Genomic DNA, 22,286 nt, shown 5'->3' with positions numbered 1-22,286 from the left:
CAATTCTTTCAACAATATGGAATGAAATCAGGAAAGGTATACCTTTAAGCCTGTTCTCCGTCTATCCATACCATAACCATTCAATCAACCTCAGAGTCCCAGATGAGGGCGGCCCATATCTTTTGAGAGTGTTTGTTTAGAAGAATGAGAAATGTATTAGAAAACAATTTGGATCAGAACTGGTAAAGAATTGAAAGCTTTAGTGATTAAACACTGTAATCTAGCAGCTTGTACTGATGAATGCGTCAAGAGCGCTCTCATGACACACACAAACACACACACGTGTATTCACACTCTTTCTGTCCATTTATCAATGTGGGAAACCTCTTCTGCCTGACTCTCAAAAGAACAGTGCAGGAATGTGGCCCTGGTGCTGACTGATTCAGCTTTATCTGCCTTTCTACCATCTCCCAGAGGTGTTTGGGTTCCCAGTACAAACATAAAGACACTGGTGAAAACATACCAGCATGCGCAACACGCGCGTGCGCACGCACACACACACACACGCGCGCGCACGCACGCACACACACACACGCACGCACACACACACGGATATAACTCAAGGGCAAATAGTGAAACTACAAGCCTACATTGAATACAGATTACATTTCATGTTCACACACAGATAAGCGGTGTGTGTGTGCGCGTTTGTCAAGAAGCGTTGATAGCCCAAGGAAGCCAAAAGAGGAAATGAAATGCAGACACAGAACATCTATGAGTTATCTTGGCTGATGTGGCTTCATGTTCATACTCGTGTCTTCCTTCATTCAAACTGTCCATGTGTGTGGACAGAACCTGTCTTTAAGACATGTTAATACACAGAGCATATGATTCATATGAATTCCAGCATTTGGACAAGGGCAAAGTTAGTCCAAAGCAAGTGCAAGACACGAGCAAAATATTTGCACAAACAACAGCATATACATTGTGTGCAATCGCTTCAGAACATGCATACGTATATATATATATATATATATATATATATATATATATATATATATATATATATATATATCCTCTCCATGTTAGACCAAGCTGGGTTTGTGTGCATGTGAATCTCTGGTGGGAAAGACTTTTTTCCCCTCTGACAGATGGTCCCTGCTGGTGTGTCATCTGAAAAAAAAAGAAAAAAAGCGGGTGTGAGGCCCTCCCTCTCCGAGCCCTCTGATCCCACTGATGTTCCCCTGCAGGCCCTGTGACTCTCCAGTGCAGACCGCGGTACAGCCCCGTTGCGGTACAATGCACCCCCTTGTCTTCTGCTTTATGAAATGATTATGTAAGGAACAAGCTGTGAGATCACCATCCACCAAGCCTAGCTGCAAACTATCCAGCCTTCTACAGTAATGTCTCACTCAGCCCCCCTAATGCACATACTTGTGTGGATTGAGACCAAAGCTGCAGGGCGCTCTGTGTCCGACAGGACATAAGCCGTTTGTACAAACTGTAAGGTAAACAAATGACATAAGAGGAGACTATGATGGAGTTGAAGTGCAAAGCCAAGCTTATCTTTCCAAGACTGGAAAAAGTTGCACTAAAGAGCAAGATTTTCTCTCACACTCAGCTCGTGATAAATCTCTGCCAACACAAAAAGGGTTGTTTTAATCCATTTAATAGTGCACTGTGATTAACCTGTACAGAAATAATATTAATAAAAAAGATAAAAGATTTGTTCATTTCTGTAACATAAAGCTTAACATTTACAATACAATAAGGTGGTATAATACAAAACAAACATAGCTGAGGTATAAATATATTTGTTTTAAATTAACTGTCATGCGTTATTCTTATTTGGCTGTAATATAGTGGATGTACAAACACATGATATGAACAATGGCTTTAGTGAATTAATCATACAGTTCAACACAAGAAAAAAAAAAGGCGAGTCCTCCGATTAAAATGTGAGTATATGAATGAAGATCATCTTTGTTACGAGGACTTAAATATCTTCCTTCATTTCAACACCGACAAGACAGTACAGAGAAAGAAGCTTGCATATAGATGATGATTTTCCTTCTGTTAAACCCCACGTACGCTTGCCTGCCGTCACGCTCGGCTGCACAGTAAAACCTGTGGATGGACCCCCCCCTTTATGAAAGAACCATCTTCCCTCGTTTTACTTCCCATCTTCTCTCCTATGGGGCTAGACAGAGATCCCTGTTGCAAGTTAGAACAGTGCACATCAAAAATCATTGTGGGAAATGACACATTTGTCGATGATGATGAATGATGTTGGGATAACAAACCAAACCACCTGAGGAAAAGGGCGTGTGCTTTATCTGTGCTTTTTTTAACGTCGCTGCCTCAAATCCTTTTTTTGACCAAGGAGAAGGCAGTTTTGTTTGGTGAAGCTGCTTTTTGTATTTCGTTTGGCTTTTTTTCTAAATTTGGTCCATCAGCTCTGTCATTTTTTTTATTATTATTTTAGTGTTTGTGTGATCCTTTAATGTACGCAACATTTCCCTTCCATTTACCATTGGCCTCATTCACGTCATCTTAAAGAGTTTTCCTCCCTCTGTCCTTCAAAGCTTTAATATGCTTTCTACTATATATATATATATATATATATATATATATATATATATATATCAACATGGATACAGGAAAAACGGTCTCGGAAAAAAACGTCAATGGTGTTATAAGTGCTCAACTAATGAGGAGCGGAATATCAACACAGTTACAGGAAGAAAAAAAAAGTTTTACTACACTGCAGTACAGGCCTGTTTCGTGCATTGCACAAAACAGGCCTGTACTGTTTCGTGTGACATTAGCAGCTGATGAGTGCGCGACGCACGAAACAGGCCTGTACTGCAATGTAGTAAAACTTTTTTTCCTCTGTATCTGTGTTGATATATATAGGCATTCAAGAGAGGTCACCTTATGAATGATAAATGACTTTGACCACAAATTGTTTTTACATTTTTTTTAAAATTAATTAGTAGTATCCAAGCATGAAAACAATAGGCAGTGAACATGAGTGGAAATACTCTTTATAAGGGAGTGAAGAGAACACTCTGTTTGACCGTTAAGTGAATGAGGCCCCTTGTTTCACCGTGACAACGTTTCTTATAGGTGAGCCAGCCACCGATACCATTTTTTCCTTTCCTGCCTCCACTACAACCCTGTGTGATATCTATCCGTCAGCCATCCCACAGCATCCTGTCTACCTGCATCTCATACTGCATACTGCCAACACATTCTTTACCTCTGGATTCAATCAATCAACTGGTCATATTTTGTCTCTATACAATTCCCCCTGCAATCTACATTTTGTTGTGACAAACAAAACGAAATTTGACCCAGAAGACAAGCACACACACACACGCACGCACACGCACGCGCGCACACACACACAAGACATTATTGTGAAGTTGCAGAATACTGTATGTACACATTATATTGCAGGTGGAAACCAATGAGATTATTATATATTGATCAACCATTTATTGGTTAGAATATATGCATACATGCATGCTCACACTCACATGGGCAGGCCTATATGTGCGCACCCCCCCCACAAACACACACACACACACACACACACACACACACACACACACACACACACACACACACACACACACACACAGTTAAACTGGTTCTCCCTGCTTCTCAGAAGCAATAGCACCCTTTGGATAGGGTTCCAACCTCACTTCTTCAGTCATGTCATATCCTTTGGCCCAGATAACCATTTATGGGACACTGTAGTCCTCCAAATACTAGACTTCAGAGTAAATCGGGACATCTACCCAGAAAGGTTGGAATAGATAACGTCACTTTATTATGACAAAATAAAAATAAAAAGTCCTTCAATTTAGCATTGAGAGTTTGTCCTGTAGTTTAATAGATAGAATGGCTGAGGTCCCCGTGTACCACTGATAGAGTGGGTTAAGTCATTTAGTCTACAGGTCAAAGAGGCTGTTGGGACCCTTGCTGCAAAAGATGCACTATGTTCTACTTGTCCGTTGGCACAGTGAAGGAGTCACGTATCCGCACCACTTCAGCAGCACACAGATGTCCATAGAGCTTATTGTACCATTCTGGAAAACGACCCCTGAACATAGAAAGCAAAGAAAGAGAGTGAGAAAGCACATTGGGAAATCCACTCATAACCATTCATAGTTGGAATAATTCCAAAACAAGGACGAAGTACTTGATTAATCAATTTGTCCTTGCTCCTGTCAGTGATTTACTCACCTGAAATCAGTCCTGGAGATGTATGTGAGGCGAGACTTGTTGGCTCCGCAAGGATCAATGAAGTAACGTGATGTTAGGACGTTTGCCCGCACGCCCAGCACTGGCGCACCTTCATGATCAACAGATGTACATACCAGTGCACATGCTCCCTTCGGTAGATCGGATACCCATGTCCTAGTAGTGAGAGGAGAGAGGTTGTGTTGAGAGGGATGAATGAGAGATAGATAGAAAAGGAAACAAAAAGGCAGAGAGAGAAATAAAGACATAGCAACAGTGGCACAGACAGTTTTGGGGAGAGAAAATGACTTGTGTCCTACCTAAGCACCAGGTGGTCTCTGGTAGGATGTGGGGCCATGGTGTTTCTAACATACTGGTAGACCTCAGTCCTCTCATCCAGGGTCTCTACCACCCGGCTCTCCAGCAGATCCTCATCCCAGCGGGCCTGCTCCCGCAGAACACGTGTGAGAACCTCCTCCGGACTTGCAGGAACTTCTACAGTCACCTTCCACAGCCGCAGTGGAGAGCCATCATGCATCTGGAGACACAGATTGAGCTGAATTACACAGTAGTCATATTTTATCAAATAGTATGGACTTTTTTTTCCCCTTTTTTAAAATTTGCCCTTGCCCATGGTTTGCACCTCTTTGGGTGTGCATCCTATTTTCTTTATTGTTTTAGCAAATAGGATTGCCAACAAGAAGTATGCTATGAAGATTCATGACACATGTTGTATGAGAGCTTTGACAATATGTAGCCAGTTATGCAACTACCAGAATGACATTTGTGGATAATGAAAATTGTATTAGTCATGCTGTTAGACATTAGACATGGCATCCTGACTTTCTGGGATATGATTTGCTTCATGACTGCAGTTCTGTTCTAGGAGCTCCTAAAGACCTCTTGCTCAGTCAGCTGCCTTGTTCTGTCTTTAAATGACGTGCCCTTCAAACTAAGGAGAAGATGACAACTTTATACAGGGCCCCCTTTATATTCAACACAGGAAGTGCATGCTGTAAAAGTTGGGCTGTGTGCGTGCCAGAGAAAAACAGTGTTTTCTATGACATGCTGATGTAATTTCAGGAGGCAAGTACTGGGGTGCTAATGGGAAGCCGAGAGCAAGGCTTGTTTCACACACACATTTTTCGACACAGGAAATACTAACTGCTGCTTTTTTTCCTAAGGGGTTCAGAGAACAGCGGAAAAGACCAATAGATCAAATAAAAGGAAGGAGAGGATGGGAAAAATACCAATTGATCAAGAGAAGAAAAAGATCATAAAGGATAACGCATAGTCTATGAATGGCAGTTTGCTTATATAATAAAAAGAAATTCAAGATTAAACCCCCTGCCCTCTGACGTTCATATTCACTAGGTTATTTTCAGCCTGGAGCCTTCTTGACATGGTCTTCTTCCTTTAATGCTATCAAACATGCAGACAGAAGCTGTGCAGCTATGACAGATTTTTATTTTTTCCCCCAAACTGGAAAGAAGTCCACTGGTGAATGGATGAGCTTTCTCACCTTCCTATAGGCCAGCTCAGCATGCTCAGGGGTCGAACAGCTGTCGTAACCTTTAAACTTGTCCTTGGCCTCCTTGAACAGGGCCTCCAGGTTGTCTCGTAGGTATGTCCTGTAGCCTCCCGGGCCAGCCTCATCTTCTCCAAGCTCTTCCAGACGTTGTGGGAGCAGAGCCTGCTCCACATATGAATTCCTGCAGCGGCTCATTTCCTCTGGTATCTAGAGGAGGAAAGATGCCCGAGAGTTAGTCACAATTTCACCCAAATTTTTTTGTTTTCTTTTTCATACTTGCTGATTTAATGGCTATGAGATGGCATGCATTTGTAAGGTTAGGTAATGGTATAGACTGAAAGCCATAGCCACAAACATGGTTTTCTGATAAACACCAAAAAGACATACTGACAGATGAAATAAGTCTATGTCATATGAGGCAAACTGAAATAAGCAATTACAGTCACTAATCAGCCTTTTCCCCTCTCAGGCATTATCATACTGATTACATTGATGCAATGGCAATTCAATTAAGTTTGACTTGGACAATAATAAATGACCACTAAAAATGGAAACACAGCACATCCTGTTTTCCTGTCCCCGAGTCTAATCATTAACCCTAACATCCTCTCTTTCTCTCCCCCTCTCCCTCTCTGCCAGATTCAACATTTATGAGATCTCTGATGAAATTGCTGTCATGGAAAAGTTATATGATAGTCATGGAAGGCTGGGGAGACCACCCAATTAATTTGCAAGCAAATTGTAATGAAAAGATAAAAACAAATGTTTTCAGTTCATGGTTATTCAAAGGCAAATTTCAAATTCAATTAAAAGAAAGTAATTTGGGGTAAGGAGTTTTGCTCATTGTGTGCTTTGGCAATTTCTGGAGGCACTCCCAAAATCGAGCAAGGGGGCTTGATCCTTTGTTTGGGTGATAATGAGAGACTACATTGAGCCAATTAGCAATTAACATGTAAACAGCTTATGCTGGCTGGAACCCATCTGGCAGTTAATGCTGTTGAGATTGGATTTTTAATGGTCTGTTCGGCCGATTATATCCAATCAAGCTCTCAGCCACTGGGCTTGGGGAACCACGCTTGTTGAGATGGATTTAAAAATTTGTGAGTTTTGATGTACTATGCTGAGGGCATATGTATTTTTTTCTTGCTAAACATCTCCACTAGAGTTGTATTGAGTTGTGTATTGAGTACGCAGCGATACAGTGTAAAGCCAGATCAGGTACAGCAAGGGGAGGGCGAACGGCAGATTCCCTTCATGTAACCACAAAACTGCACGCACTGGATCAAGAGCATTTTATAAGTAGGGCTTAATGTGTTTACAGGAAAAATACTGTGGGACAGAATGTCTGACATTAGCACAGTACTACAGAAGCTGATGCCAAAATACTCAGTTGGTTGTAGGTTATGCAAGTCCCAATGAGCAAATAATTCCATGTTTATTTTTGTCCACGTCATCTCTAGATTATAACCTTGAAACTAGGACAATTGTCTTACATGATCCATGATGTAAGGGTGAGGTGTAGGCTAACTTAAAGGCCACAGTTAGACATAATTAGTATTGTTGACCGCTTACCCGGAAGAGTTTCCTGCATTCCTGGATCATATGTGCCAGGCCATGTGTGGCAGCCAGGTTCTCATTCAAGTCCCTCTGGTCTGGCTTTCCGAGGGTCTGCTTCCTGTTTATCACCCTTTGCCCCAAGGAGAGAAACAGAGAAAGGTGAGATGACACGGCAAGGTTAGTGAAATTCATCATCCAGGCAGAGGCTGCAAGGGGATGAAGAGACTCAGATGCGTAAAAGTTGGTGGGTGAAGAAAGAAAAAAAGGAAGAAACTTACAGAAGCAACTTAAATGGCATACAGCTAGACAGCTCCACTGTGTCTTTATGAAAGTTAGAAGTAAATATATCTATGTACGTGATGAGTTTATGTAACCTCTCAATTTCCTGTCTCTCTACCTTCCTCCTCTCTTAGGATTTTTCTCTTCCTTTTTTACTCCTCACCCCCACTCTACGCCACTTACAGCATCCTGTTCTTTTGTTTCTTTTAGCTTGACCTTTTCCTGTTTATAGATATGCACAACTTATCTCATGTTACATAATGCGACTCCACAATTACAATGATAGGTAAAGGTAATGCCTTACAATATGAAAACATAACAGTTAGGATGTAGGGAAAATGGGCCATGAAGCCATGCACGCACACACACAAATTTGACTGAACTGAATGTAGACTTTGAATGAAAAGGAAAAAGGAACACACACACACACACACAGACACACACACACTAACCGTGGTGAGGAGCTTTCCTTGCGGCGCAGAGTGTTTAGGTGAAAGAGGGACGGGGCCAGGCAGACAGCCAAGTTGGTAGGCGTCATTTGGTTTTCAGACACGCAGGCTGTGACATCACTCAGCAGGCACAGCAGCATCTGCAGGGCCTCACGGTTCTCATCGGGGAGCAGCAGCACAGCCGCTCGCGCCGCCTGCAGACGCAACTCCTTGGGCATATCTGGATCAGAGATGGATTTCTTTTTGTTCTCTTTGTTTAGCCATTTCAAAAGCTTATTCAGTCACTCAGAACCACATACGTCAATAAACACGGATACCATAGATTAGCGTCAAAGACAAGTGCAAGGCAAATTCTTTAGTCCACCCGCATGGTCGAGTATTGAGATCACATGGAGAGAGAAAACTGAAGAAAAAAAAATGAAAGCGTATATGTAATCATTAAAAAAAAATTTGAAGGGGGGGGGGTTCTCCCCAATTGTATCTGGCCAATTACTCCACTCTTCCGAGCTGTCCCGGTCGCTGCTCCATCCCCTCTGCCAATCTGGGGAGGGCTGCAGACTACCACATGCCTCCTGCGATATATGTGGCGTCACCAGATACTTCTTTTCACCTGACAGTGAGGAGTTTCACCAGGCGGACGTAGTGCGTGGGAGGATCACACTATTTCCCCCAGTTCCCCCTCCCCCTGAACAGAGGAGGCGCTAGTGCAGCGACCAGGACACATACCCACATCTGGCTTCCCTCCTGCAGACATGGCCAATTGTGTCTGTAGGGACGCCCGACCAAGCCAGAGGTAACACGGGGATTCGAACTGGCGATCACTGTGTTGGTAGGCAACAGAATAGACTGCCATGTCAACCGCATGCCATTACTGATAACTTAATCATTCCCAGTGTTCTGAATGCTCTATAGAATACCAGGGAGATAAATGGTCACTTTCAAACCAGATCATGTATCTTTGTACTTCCTTTTATTTTCCTCCGCTGACTACCCCTATGGTTTTGCCTGGGTTCCTGTCTGGCTGATATGAATAACGAGAAGGACTTCATGTTAAGTAGCCGTTACATAAGCTTGTGTGTGTGTGCGCACGCGCGCGCGTGCACATTAGCTAACTGCTAGCCTATGCAGACCGGCAGTTCTGATAGTCATCCTGGCTGGTGTTCGTTCTCTTGGACAGTGATTTTTTTGTTGCTTACTTTGGATATATGTGTTTTGTTTGGATATATGTGTTCTTAATTTAGATATACATGTTCGTAGTTTGGATATACGTGTTCTTAGTTTGGATATATGTGTTCTTGTAGTTTTTGGATATGCATTTTTGCACTGCTGTGGGCTGGGGGAAGCGATATTTCGTTTCATTTCATGTACGCAAGTACGTGAAGTGAAATGACAAATAAAGTGTTCCTGATTCCTGACACTGCGCTTCATACACCTAACTAGCTTTTTTGAAACTCGTATAATGCCAAATGTTTCTGACACATACAGTATGCTTCTGCCGTTAAAACCAAAGTGCAACAAGAGGTGATTTGCTACCCATTTTAACGAGTCTCAGAATGATGAACTCACATTGTGGCAGCCTGGATGTATGGCGCATGTTTGCCACATCATCTGAAAGGCATTTCCTGCACTGCACCGTTTTGTAATCACTCATTTCGCGGCAGACAGGAGTGTACTGCTCCAAAAACAATGCCAACGTGTGTGTTCCTGCAGTTTATCTAACACAAACATCTCCGAGGTGTGTTATTGAATGTGTGAGGTAAAATGAACAGCGTATGACTTAAAGTGATGTGTATACAACAGTTTGTGTTTACATATACACAAGCATTTACAGTATGTGTGTGCGTGCGTGTGCATGCGTGCGTGCATGTGTGCTTACACTGGTATATCTGGATGAAGGTCTCGGAAAGTTTGCTTGTGAGCAGGGGCTCTGGGAGGTCTCTGAAGTACTGCTTTAGCATGTCGGCAACATCGTAAGCTGATTGGCCCTCGTAGTTAATACCTCCTCCATCAGCACCACAAGCCTCGTTCATTTGGCGGAGAGCCTGTATGCGTGATTTAACCCCCGATTTCCTAAATAGACCCACCTAGACATAGAGAACAGAAAAGGAGGCAAGGACGGGAAAAGAAAAATAGAAGAGAAAGATAGGAGAGAAACGAAAAGGGGGGATGAGACAGAAAGAGAGTTGGATTATACTTAGAGACTTGATTAAACCCATTTAGCCCTTAAACTCCCTGATACCAACTCATTTCATTACACAAGAGAAAGTTTTTTCCCATCGGTTCAAAGCACAATGAAACACTGAAGCTCACCTCTTGGCTTTACAGTGGCTTTAGAAAAATGTTTCTCTTAGCTTTATGCTTTACCTTGGGTTTAAAAAAAATGCTTTCAACTTATATCCGGACTATGTATTGAGCTTTTAGGGTGTATGGTTACATCACAGCACAGTCCATTGGTTGTAGTAGCCGGAGGATCTCATGGCGCCCGCTGGACAGACATTCTTCACTGCAGTGAATGTTGTGCAGGACTTAATCAGTGGCCTTTTATGGCTGTACAAAATGGCAGTGTTAGGGGAGAAGGGTGAAAGGGCCTTTGGCTTTCCCAGCCTGAATGTTTTCCATGAGCTTAAGACTTTCAGAGGCTCTTTGTCCAGCGTTGGAGAGCACAAAATTGGATCATTCCTTCCATTTTGTTGCTTTATTTTGCAATCCGCCAGTTGAACTTTTTCCTCACTTTTTCACTCTTCATTCCTTTCTTTGTCTTCCCCCTGCTTCCTGCCTGCCTGCCCTTTTTCATTCGCTCCCCTTTTCCATTCTTCCCTATTCAGTCCTCTTACACACAGATCCTTGGTGCCATCTCTCAGGTCAGTATTAAACAAACTGACACAGGTGACTAAACAGCTGGAAAGTCTGACTCACCAGTCCTCTGCGGATGCTCCTGTGCGTGAGTATACGTGTGCGTGTGAGACAAACACTAAAAAAAAAAAAAAAAAAAGCCACACGGAACAGTGTATAAAAATCATCATGGATGTCTGACTTATGGATGTCTTAAATACAGATATTTTACAGCCTTTGCACACCTTTTAAAGAGAGTGCAATTTCTCTTTGGGCCAATGGAAGCGTGAGGCATGTGTAGTCCTGTGTGCATTTCCCAATCTATGTGTTTGTGTAGCAGCAGAGTACATTACCTGGTCTAGGCACTGGTTACGTAAGTAGCGCATGGCCTGCTGTATTCCCTGGGGGAGGGGTTGGCCCGTTCGCTGGACGATGACTTGCAGTGGCACACCAAACACATTCCTGTCTTTGTAGTCTCGCACCTTGGTTCGCTTCATAAACTTGGGCACAGCCCTGCAATATGCGCACGCGCACACACACACACACACACACACACAAGTGAACTTAAAATGTATTGTTGTACAGGACACTGACAACATCAAGACACAAATCAACTTTATTTTGAAATAGTTTCAAATCGACCAACCCTACGCCCTTAAACAAAACCACGCATACCCAATTCACTCAGATCTGTACAATGTAAACTGCTGACGCCCATATTGCCGGGCACCTTAAGACAGGCCGTATATTAACTTGGAGACTAAACAGTCCTCAGTCAGCATATTATAATACAAAATCAGTGGACATGGCCATTAAGTACAGCACAATAGTTAGCTAATATCTATATATACTTCTTTTGGGCATTCTCCTTACTCCATTGAATCTGTGTGACTACACCCTGTACAACAAGTGTATATACGTATACATATATACATCTCTCTCTCTAGCCACACACACACACACACACACACATATATATATATATATATATATATATATATATATATAGATATGTATGTGTGTGTTTGTGTGTACGTGTGTATGTCCATGAAGGAAACATCAGGAGATTGGGCTGCAGAAGCCTGTCTCCAGGTTTACGAGTGAGGAGGATAAACAGAAGTCAGAGGACAATGAAAGAGGGGGATGGGAGACAGGCGGCTTGTCAAAAGGGGAGGGTCCTACTACTTTATATATCTGCACCGTGTGTGTGTGTGTGTGTGTGTGTGTGTGTGTGTGTGTGTGTGTGTGTGTGTGTGTGTGCACTTGTGCATGTGAACTGCTGGTCCATAACTACTTATATAAGGCCACTGGATGGTAGCCCTCCAGCTTAACAAGAATGTGCCCGCAGATTTACGGGTGTGTGTATCTATCCATATAGGTGTTAGTGTGTTTAAGTAGAGACTATGTGTATGCCTAAAGACAAGCCTATCTTTGTAAGAGTCTCTGCATGCTTCCCGAGAACCGCAGTTTGAAAAAAAAAGATGGAGAAGGAGCACATTACGATCCCAGCCCGGAATGCTGAATATGTGCAGGCCTCCAAACAGCCAACAAGTGGCCTCTGTCCTTCAGAAGGCTGCTCTGAGGCTTGGTTTGTCATAAGACTGTCATAACTCCTACTGTGCCACAAACAGGGGCCAGGCTAGTTGAACGAACAACAGCTTTAAAAAAGAAAATTAGAAGTTGTGTTTGTGTTTTGTGTTTGGACAGTGTGATACTTTCAACTGATGTAAAAAAAAAAAAAAACAACAGGAGGAGGTGGCAAATTGACAATGGTGGTTTTAGTGTGATTAAAGCTATCTCTTCAAATAGTCACTATATTGTTCACTGGGGTGCAATAACTTAAACTAATTAGGGAGAGTCACTAATATGAGGTAAGTTATCAAGTGCACTGTCTTGATATGGGAAAAAAAAGATTTTTTTATTTTACAATAACTTTTTTTTTTCTTTTTTTGGACCCCCCCCCCCCCTTTCCTCCACAATTGTACTTGGCCAATTACCCTGTTTTCCAAGCCGTCCCGGTTGCTGCTCCACCCCCTCTGCCGAGCCGGGGAGGGCTGCAGACTACCACATGCCTCCTCCGATACATGTGGAGTCACCAGCCGCTTCTTTTCACCTGACAGTGAGACATTTCACCAGGGGGATGTAGCAGGTGGGAGGATCATGTTATTCCCCCCCCCGACCAACCAGAAGAGGCGCCAATGCAGCAACCAGGACACATACCCACATCCAGCTTCCCAACCGCAGACACGGCCAATTGTGTCTGTCGGGACACCCAACCAAGCTGGAGGTAACATAGGGATTTGAACCGGTGATCCCTGTGTTGGTAGGCAAGGGAATAGACCGCTACACTACCCACACGCCCCTATTTTACAGTAACTTATTGTGATTTATTTTCACCCGTAGTTAAGAGAACTGCAACAATGTGTGATGCATGATTTGATCCATACCATTCAGTCCCAAATGTTTATGTCTTTGCTTATTGTACAGGACAAAATCTATTTAAGGTTGATTGTTTGGCTTAGGGGCAGCACGGTTGCGCAGCGGTTAGTGTGGTTGCCTCACAGCAAGAAGGTTCTGGGTTCAAGCCCCAGGGTAGTCCAACCTTGGGGGTCGTCCCGGGAGTTTGCATTTTCACCCTGTGTCTGCGTGGGTTTCTTCCGGGGGCTCCGGTTTCCTCCCACAGTCCAGAGACATGTAGGTCAGGTGAATCACCCATACTAAGTTGCCCCTAGGTATGAATGTGTGTGTGTGTGTGTGTGTATGTCGGCCCTGTGTGATGGCCTGGTGGCCTGTCCAGGGTGTCTCCCTGCCTGCCGCCCAATGACTGCTGGGATAGGCTCCAGCATCCCCACGACCCTGAGAGCAGGATAAGCGGTTTGGATAATGGATGGATGGATGTTTGGCTTTGTCTAAATCTTGAAGACAGGTTAGAGAGCCTGGGAAGAAGACTTGATACATAATAGAAATACAGCATAAGAGAAAAAGGAAAAACGATCTGAGGAAGGTGTAGAGGTAGATTAAGAGAAGATACATTAACTGAGAGGCTATTGGATGACACTGGGCAATAGGGGGGCACAGTCATAGTGTTAGGTCAGGACACCATTCTTTAGGTGGGTGATATGTCGGTGGTATAGGTTTAATAGTTGACGGCAGATCTTTCCCAGCCTCCAGCTCTTGTTCTAACACCATGCATGTGCACCTCTCCGATTGCCCCGTCAAGAAAAAGACAGCGTATACCCCCTACCCAGCAATTATGGGCCTGGGAAAAGAATGTGAAACTCAACCCCACTAGACAGCCAACGGTATGTGAAAGAGGAGACCCTACAGATGGAAAGGATAGCGAGGTGGTATGATGGGGAGAATAGGGGTGGATTTTGATATATTCAATAGATGGTTGAACTGGCAGATCCAAAATGAGATGATAATTAGGCCAAATTAGATGCAGGCAGCATTATACATTAAAAAAAATGTAGACATTTGGTGTCTCTGTGTGTTTGTCAATTTACAACATCACATACTCATAAGCACATATGACCTGCATATCTTTTTTGCAGGGGTTTTATCCACCTCCAATCCACTCACCAGCTGAAGCCATGTTTGTTTGTGGGGGTGTGTCTCTCGAGAAGGGCAGTAAGCTGCAGCAGGGAGAACTTCTGCAGTAGGTTCATCTGTAGCACTGACTGGCAGCCAATCTGGAGCTGGGCTGAGGCCAGGCTGGGCCGATGGGAGTTCTGGAAGCTGGGCCAACGGAGCTTCTGAGGCCTGGAGGACAGGAGGAATGTTGATGAAAAAAAATTGCTCTCAGCTTTGGACTATGTACTATGCTCATGCATATGTGCGCATCCAAGCAGATTTCCATAGGTTTATTAGGGTCCATAAGGGAAGCATTTTTTAATGAATCCCGTCTTCTCTGTGTAACACTTTAAAGATGGCAGCAGATCCCTATCCCCAAAGGCTAAGCGACCACATTTAGGATTACAGGGGTTTATGCACATATCCATCAACATGTCGCAAGATTCCCCCAAACCCCCTGTAATTCTGCCTGAGGATTCCCAGGGAAATAGTGACAATCTCCACGGAGACCAAGAAGCATTCCAGAGTATTCAGTGTACTTACATAAGAAGCACAGTTTCAATGTGTCCCCCCCCCCCCCCAAAGTTGAACCTTTTTTTCTGTTTCTATGGAAAACTTGTTTTCAGGACCACAGCATTTCTCTTTCTTTCTATCAGGCACACATTTGTCTCCCCTTTCCTTCCTTCTGGATCTTTTTGTCCTTGAGCTGTTCATGTAAAGAAGTAATGTTTGGCAGAGAAGTTATTTCTAGCAGGCGATTAAGTACGTGAGCCTGTTCTGAAGCCTGCCATACCTCGTGTTGGATTTCCCTCTCTGATACGGTCATAAAATCTGAATGAATAAGTGAGTTTGTTTTTCGCACTAACCTGTTGGTGCGTGTTAGAGATGCTCCCACCCCTGAGTCTCTTCTCTCCCTCATGCCCTCCTCCCCCTCACCCAGGGGGTTTCCCGTGCTGTCCTGGTCACTGCCATTCTCCTCTAGTCGGTTCTGCAGGGGAGAGGATGGGCATGGGGAGGCTGAGTCCAATGCTGAATCAGAGTCTCCTTCCTCCTCTTCATCTTCTTCCTCTTCACCATCCACAGCCTCTGACCAGGCATTAACGAAACGCTGCAGGCCACTGACATGCTGCAGCACCTCTTCCAGTTTGTGCTCATCTCCCCCCTCATCCTCTTCCTCCTCCTCTTCTCTTCCAGTGTAGGGCACGTTGTCGTAAAAACTGAGGCGGCTGTCTACAGAGCCTGCAGAGCCACGGCGATGTCGTCTATTTTGGTGCCCCCTGAGGATAACTGAGTTCCCATGATTACTCCCATTTTTGTTGCGTGTGTTTCCGTCCTGCAGAGCCTTGGGAAAAGTTCCAGGCTTGTGACCCTCAGGTAAGTAGAATAAGATCATATCCTCTTCCTCCTCATCTTCTTCTTCTGCTTGTCGGGTATTGTCTTGAATACTGCAGTTGTTCCGGCGGTTCTGCTGGCAAGGGATGGGCGGGGCAGACTTGGGTTGGGATGTTAGCTGTTGGTTGGTAGCATTTTGGATGATGCTTAATGGATCAAAACCTTCCAAATACATCCCTCCCCTCTTACTGGATCCTGCCACTGTGCTATGGCTGCGGGCACGGGTTACTGGGCTGGGTGTGCTAACCGCACTACCACTGCTGGCTTCAGATTGGCTGCTGCCAGTACTGCCAGTGCTGCCATTGCTGGTCTGTGTTGAGTACGACACAGAGCGGTTCCGATTGAGTGTCATTGTCTGGCCTGGGTTCTGATGGTGGTTGAGATTTATGTTGGAGATATCTACACAGTTAAGTCTGCGCAATTTGTCATCATCAAGACCCTCTCTTACCACAGGACCGCTGATTTCCAGCTTCCCACCAGTGGTGCTCAGCTTCTTCTTTCTCTTGGAGGTCGAGCTGCTGCGTATTCGCAGACTCTCCATCCTCTTCAAGAAGCTCTTAGCTCGCGAACGTGTGCTTTTGCCGTCACCAACTCCTCTATCCAAACTTCCTCCGACTCCCCCAACTCCTATTTTAACGTCAAATGTAAACTGTCCAAGTGTCTCCAGGGGAGATGGAGGCAACCCATCAGACAGAGAATCCTCATTGGCACATCCAGACCCGCCTGTGCCTGATGAGGAACACATGCTGGCCATGGAACTGGCCCGGGTAGCTCCAGCCGGAATAGTGTGGCTTACCAAGGCACCACCTTGGCTCTTCTCCTCTCCTTTGTCTCCACTTCCACTACTGTGGATGGAACCAACTTCGGGCTGTTCGCTGACATCAGTCAGCACACTCTCTGAACTGTGGCCTTCGCAGAGGGTGAGCTTGCCTGCTTGGGAGCCCTGCTGCTGAGGGAAGGAGGGTTGGGAGGCCTCCGTGTGCAGGGAGGAAAAGACCTCCAGCTCATCCATACGGGACCAACGTTTGCTGTCCCTCTGGAAAGTCCAACGGCCACTGATGGCGCAAGGTTCATCCTCATCTGAGTCCTCACTCTGGGGAGGGAAAAGGTACAAGGGGGTTAAAACAGAAAAAGGTGAACGTGTCTTTCAACTTTTTTCCATTCGTAATATTCCATCCCTTGCCCCAGGAGACATTCTACAGCACTCTATCTTTCAAAATGTTGTATTCATCCACCATATCAGATGTAGCAAATGTCCTGACATTAATTCAAATGAACAAAAGCACTCCTTTTGGAGTGCATCAATAAATGCATCATGTAGTGGTAGCATTGCAATGTAATATTGGGTCTTGAGGAGGAGCATTTTACTTGATGGGAGAGCAAGAGTATTCAAAGTAAACTAGTAATTAAGTCAAGTCTTCAAAAATTGCAAAGATAAAATCATTCCTGTCCACAAAGAATTTGGAAACAGTCATTCATGCATTCATTACATCCAGTTTAGACTACTACAATTCCCTGTGCTCAGGCAGTAGCAATAAATCCCCCATTGCCTTTCAGTTTGACCAAAATGCCACTGCCAGGATTTTGACTGGCACACATTAATTGTGAGCAGAACGTACCAATCCTTGAATCACTCCATTCTAAATTCAGAATTAAATGCAAAATCTTATCAATTACTTTTAAAACCCCTAGCTACACTTATGACCTCCTCTCCCCACATGTGCCTACCCACTCCCTACAGTCCAGCTGCTCTCCTGCTTGTCCCAAAGTCTGGGCTCAAGTCCAAAGGTGACCATGCCATGGCCATTCAAGGCCCCTTGACTTTGGAAAAATCTTCCCAATGAGATTTGGGTAGCTGAGTTAGTTTTTTTCATTTAAATCTCTTCTAAAGCCTTGCTTTTTTAGTCTAGCCTTTTCATTATTATCCTTTGTGACAGTATTTTACTGCTTTATTACAGACTACTGCTATTACTGCTGTTTATACTTTATATTGTCCGTTTTTATTTTCTTGTTTTAGTGTCATCATTTTATAGCTGCTGATTTTATGTCATAAGACTCATTTCTTCTGAACATTGTTGTACGTGGAGTGGATTTTATGTCATAAGACTCATTTCTTCTGAATATGTTGTACGTGGAGTGGATCAATGCATTCCTAAAATAAAAAAATATATACGTACAGCGTGTTTTTTTCGGACACCGTCAATGGTGTTGACAGAAGTGCTCAACAAATGAAGAGTGGAATATTAAGATATATTAATCTTAATATTAATCTTAAATAGCCAACTTGGCAACTGGTGAGTGCGTGACACACGGAACAGGCTTGTACTGCTATGAATTCAATTTTTTTTCCCCCACATCTATCATAATACATACATTTAAAAAATGATTCTGGGTTCATATTTGCAATTTGCTGACATATAAAATACATATACACACACTCACACAGACAGTGACAAAAGACCAACACCTCTCCCATTCCAATTAATCTATCTCAGGCACTGGAGGCAGACCGGGAAATTTCACCACGACCCCTAAACTTCAAAACGCAGACAGCCAGGCTAGGTTCATTCCCCCCTACCATCTTTATATGCCTGTTTCTCTGTCTGTCTGTCCGTCTGTCTGTACGTCTCTCTCGCTCTCCCTCTCTCTCCCTCTCTCTCTCTCACACACACACACACACACACAAGGGTGTGAGACAGAGGCGTAAGGTATAACAGCTTTGCTGTTTGAAAAGTGAAAAGACTAGTCTATTTGAATCCTCTAAAAAAAAAGGCGCACTCCCTTTTCCACTCTCGCAAGTGCACACACACACACACACACACACACACACACACACACACACACACACACACACACACACACACACACACACACACACACACACACACACACACACACACACACACACACAGTGTGTGGGAGTCCTGGGATATCAGAGGACCGCTTCACAGTAAAGGTGGTGACTCAAGCCATAAAGCCAACCGATAAGCTACTATTTAACATCCTTTTTCATTACTTTCCATGCCGCTATCTCAGCCTCTGATCTGTGAGACTGACCAAGAATCAGTTGTCTCCTAACTGTCTGATTGACACACACCTGCTAGAAAGTGCTTTACTCTAACAATGTGTAAGCCTATATATCATTTAGTTTTAGGCATGTAGTCATTACCACTCCACGTACAACATATTCAGAAGAAATAAGCAATTCTGTAACGTATTGGAGGTTTTATTTAGAAAAGTTGACCTCCACTTTAACTATTGAACTACTCAGAGGACAACTTAATCCTGCTCTATACAGGCCTTTATAACCAGGACCAACAGATGAAAGTATAGTATGTGGGGGTCTTCATAGAATCTATTGTGGTTTGTTCTTCATTTTTTGCTAATAGTGATGTGAGATAGCAACCGGCTATGAAAAGCAAAAAGGCTGCACTGATTAACCTCTGCAGCTCCATCCACCTGTCAGCAGTGAGGAAACATCTTATCCACAAACCATCTCACAGTATTCACGCAAGCTCGATGCGACAAGAGCGGCAGCTGTCAAAAGGACATTTAAAACTGCAAAATGAAAAACAAAAAAAGTACTAAAATAGTGAGGGAAAAAGACACAGGGAGGGAGAGGAAGAGGGGGACCTAGCGGATCTTAAGACGTGAGGCGATCAATGCATTCCTAAGCTGTCTAAGGGGGGTTGTCGACCCACAAAGAGAGCAAATAACCTCTTTGACTCCTCCACTCTTCTGTGTTGACTCCTGAAATGAAAGGTGACACAGAAAGGGTCACCCCTACTGAATACCACTCCGTCTAGAACAAGGATGTTGCTGTGTAGCACTAAGGCCATTAAGGCTAACCAAAACTAAGGTTTAAATGAAAAAGGATGTTTCTGGCAAAAAGAAAACAGTCAGTGTCACCATGTGTTCATCTAAGGTGGCTCTACCATTTCATTAATATCACACATACATGGTCCACAGCTTGGCTATTAGGTTTGGCCAGTTTCCCTGATTTGACGAAAGAAATAAAGCATCTTTTGAAAACGTGCTTTTAAGGGTAGTAATGGGTAAATTGAGCACTTTTTTCTTTAGTTTTGATCAAGAACACACCACCAACCGAAAAAACAAATCCAACATGCTATATTGGTCACACTCAAAGACAAGGTGTCTGGTGTGAGTACTATGAAAGTTGCATACTATATCCTTTTATGGTCAACCAGAAGTATGAGCAAGTATTAGAGAGGTGGGGAACATGCTTTGAGTTGAGTGGAGGTCCTGGCAGAAGCAACCCCTTCATTAAGACATTAAAGCCCTGCTCCCTCCCCCTAGGGTCCTGGCTACCCACTTGATATAAGAGTAAACCCAACAGGTGCCTTTTTATTACAAGGGAGAAAACACAGCATTGCCCTGTGGCCAACATTAAACCAAGGCTGGTATTGAAATAAGTGATAGGGACTGAGATTTGAGGAAGTTTCTTTTTTTGGGGGGGGGGGGCAGGTGTTTGAGTACAATCAAAATACAAGCAAGCATAATACTTACTCTTTTTCTTTGTGGCGATATTTCAAGTCTCATTAGAGCACACTTATTGAGGGTGTTGAGTCGCCTGCGAATACAAACAGGCAGACCTATATCAGATAAAATTAAATTAAAGATGGACATTCAGACTATCCCAACCCCCAACTTCTGTCTCTAACACAAAACATCTCACCGTCCCGTTGAACAGTAGAGTAAATGTGATGGATGGGATGAGAGGACAAAAAAGAAGCAAGAGGAAGAGAGAGGGGTAGGGGACACCCTAGCTAGCTAATGGCAATGGTCTGCTGAAGGATAAGCCGGGCGTAGATGGGATGAAAAAAAGCAGAGGAAAAAAAAGTGAGGAGAGAAAGAAATCTGCTAGAGTGGTGATGAAAACCAGGGGAGGGACAGAAAGCTTATCCCCTCCCCCCACCACCTCCAACCACCTGGCGAGGCTGAGTGTGAGTGGCTTGTTCCTCCCATGGAGAGCTCTGAGGAGATCAGGTGACTATAGAGAGATGGCTGGATGGGGAATTGAGGGATAAAAAAGGGGCAGGACAGTGGGGAGGTGAAGGGTTGAGAGCCTGGCAGAAGAGGAGTTGTTCAGACGATGGCTTCCAGATGTACAGAGAGACACCTGCTGTGGTTTATGTTTCCCCATGTTACGATTTTATGAAGGACTCTACATTAAAAGAGCCATTTACCTCCTCTTCAGATGCCAGTTCATTCAGCACCCAACTAGGTTAGACCGCAAGCTCAGTACTCTCCAATGCTTCTTCTCAATATGTTGATTTACTTGATTCCCTTCCCTACTTTTGTTTTTTAATCTTTGCATAACTAAAATCAACTAGCATTGATTCTAGTCCAGGATGAGGAGAGAGAGATGGAGAGACTCATGTTTCAAGAATATTTCACATGTGAAAGCACACAAACATCTCATGAGAGCAATGCAAGATATGCCTTCGCTTTGCCATTTGAAGAACGTCAACATAGAGATCTGATTGCTATCCAGTTGTAGGCAAAGGAGGAATGTTGTGGTTCTCTCAACACAGAAAAAAAAACATGCATAGCATGACCATGGCTGTGGCTAACAGGGAGGCAGAGGCAGGCAGTAGATAAGAAGAGAAATCTGCAGGACTGTACTACTGTGTTATGTGTACCAGGATGGTGCACAGAGTACAGGAAAACATTATCAGCGCCAGGTTAAAAAAAAAAAGATCTTAAAGAGAGAAGAGTCAGGGAGCAGAGGATGGAGACAAGGTACATGTCTCTACTGTGCTTATCTTGTCACTCTTTTATCTCATCGACAACTTTCCGAAGCATGCAACCTTTTCAAGTTCTTCTCTCATGGTTTCAGCTGGGGATTACAAAAAGACAATACAGGAAAAGAAAGAAAAGGAAAAAAAGAATGTAGCACAGAGTTGTTAGGGAACAAGCACGATTGGTGAGGGGGATTTATCTTATTTGAAGTCTCACCTGCAAAGAGCCTCGATAGCATCCCGGTCCAAAAAGTCATGATCTCTAGTGACTGAAGAGATGTCGATTGGAAATTGCGCATCTGGGAAAAAAATAAGAGAGAGAGAGACAGAGAGAGAGAGAGAGAGAGAGAGAGAGAGAGAGAGAGAGAGAGAGAGAGAGAGAGAGAGAGAGAGAAACAAATGTACAACCAGACAGACAAAGAGAGATTAGTGAGAACATGTTGCTGCCACTGAATTAATTGATAATTCATATATCCACTAAAGACATTTATCCCCTCTACCCCAAACAACCACCCACCCACCCACCCAGCAGGGCTTGCTGTCCCACCCTCTGCCCCACACAGACTTGATGAAAAGATGAAAGAGGAAGTAGCGTCTTAGCCGACCAAACAAACACAGCTGCAGCTTTCAGACCTGGGCGGTAGGGGGGATGTAGGGCATAAGGAGAGGGACCATTGGATTGAAGAGGAATGACAATAGATACTCCACTGTTCCAAAGAG

The 22,286-nt window shown here is 43.8% G+C and overlaps 1 protein-coding gene across 3 annotated transcripts in view; it reads right to left on the bottom strand.

The window, feature by feature from the left end:
• Positions 1-2,595: 2,595 nt before the first annotated feature.
• dlc1 (DLC1 Rho GTPase activating protein) overlaps positions 2,596-22,286 on the bottom strand; it is a 122,727-nt gene continuing 103,036 nt past the window's right edge. For 2 of the 3 annotated variants that reach the window (XM_056280979.1, XM_056280981.1), the window contains 12 exons: positions 21,784-21,865; positions 20,332-20,395; positions 15,279-16,897; positions 14,422-14,601; positions 11,193-11,352; positions 9,884-10,091; positions 8,011-8,227; positions 7,295-7,409; positions 5,714-5,929; positions 4,512-4,729; positions 4,195-4,368; positions 2,596-4,051 (listed from right to left, as the gene is read on the bottom strand). In XM_056280979.1, coding sequence (XP_056136954.1) covers positions 3,952-4,051; positions 4,195-4,368; positions 4,512-4,729; positions 5,714-5,929; positions 7,295-7,409; positions 8,011-8,227; positions 9,884-10,091; positions 11,193-11,352; positions 14,422-14,601; positions 15,279-16,897; positions 20,332-20,395; positions 21,784-21,865 — 3,353 coding nt within the window. In that variant the 3' untranslated portion in view covers positions 2,596-3,951. The remainder of the gene's footprint in view (positions 4,052-4,194; positions 4,369-4,511; positions 4,730-5,713; positions 5,930-7,294; positions 7,410-8,010; positions 8,228-9,883; positions 10,092-11,192; positions 11,353-14,421; positions 14,602-15,278; positions 16,898-20,331; positions 20,396-21,783; positions 21,866-22,286) is intronic. The other variant, XM_056280980.1, reaches the window with a different exon arrangement.

This window comes from Lampris incognitus, chromosome 5 (assembly GCF_029633865.1).
Source record: "Lampris incognitus isolate fLamInc1 chromosome 5, fLamInc1.hap2, whole genome shotgun sequence".
Lineage (NCBI taxonomy): Eukaryota > Metazoa > Chordata > Actinopteri > Lampriformes > Lampridae > Lampris > Lampris incognitus.
This window is presented reverse-complemented; position numbering and strand designations above follow the sequence as displayed.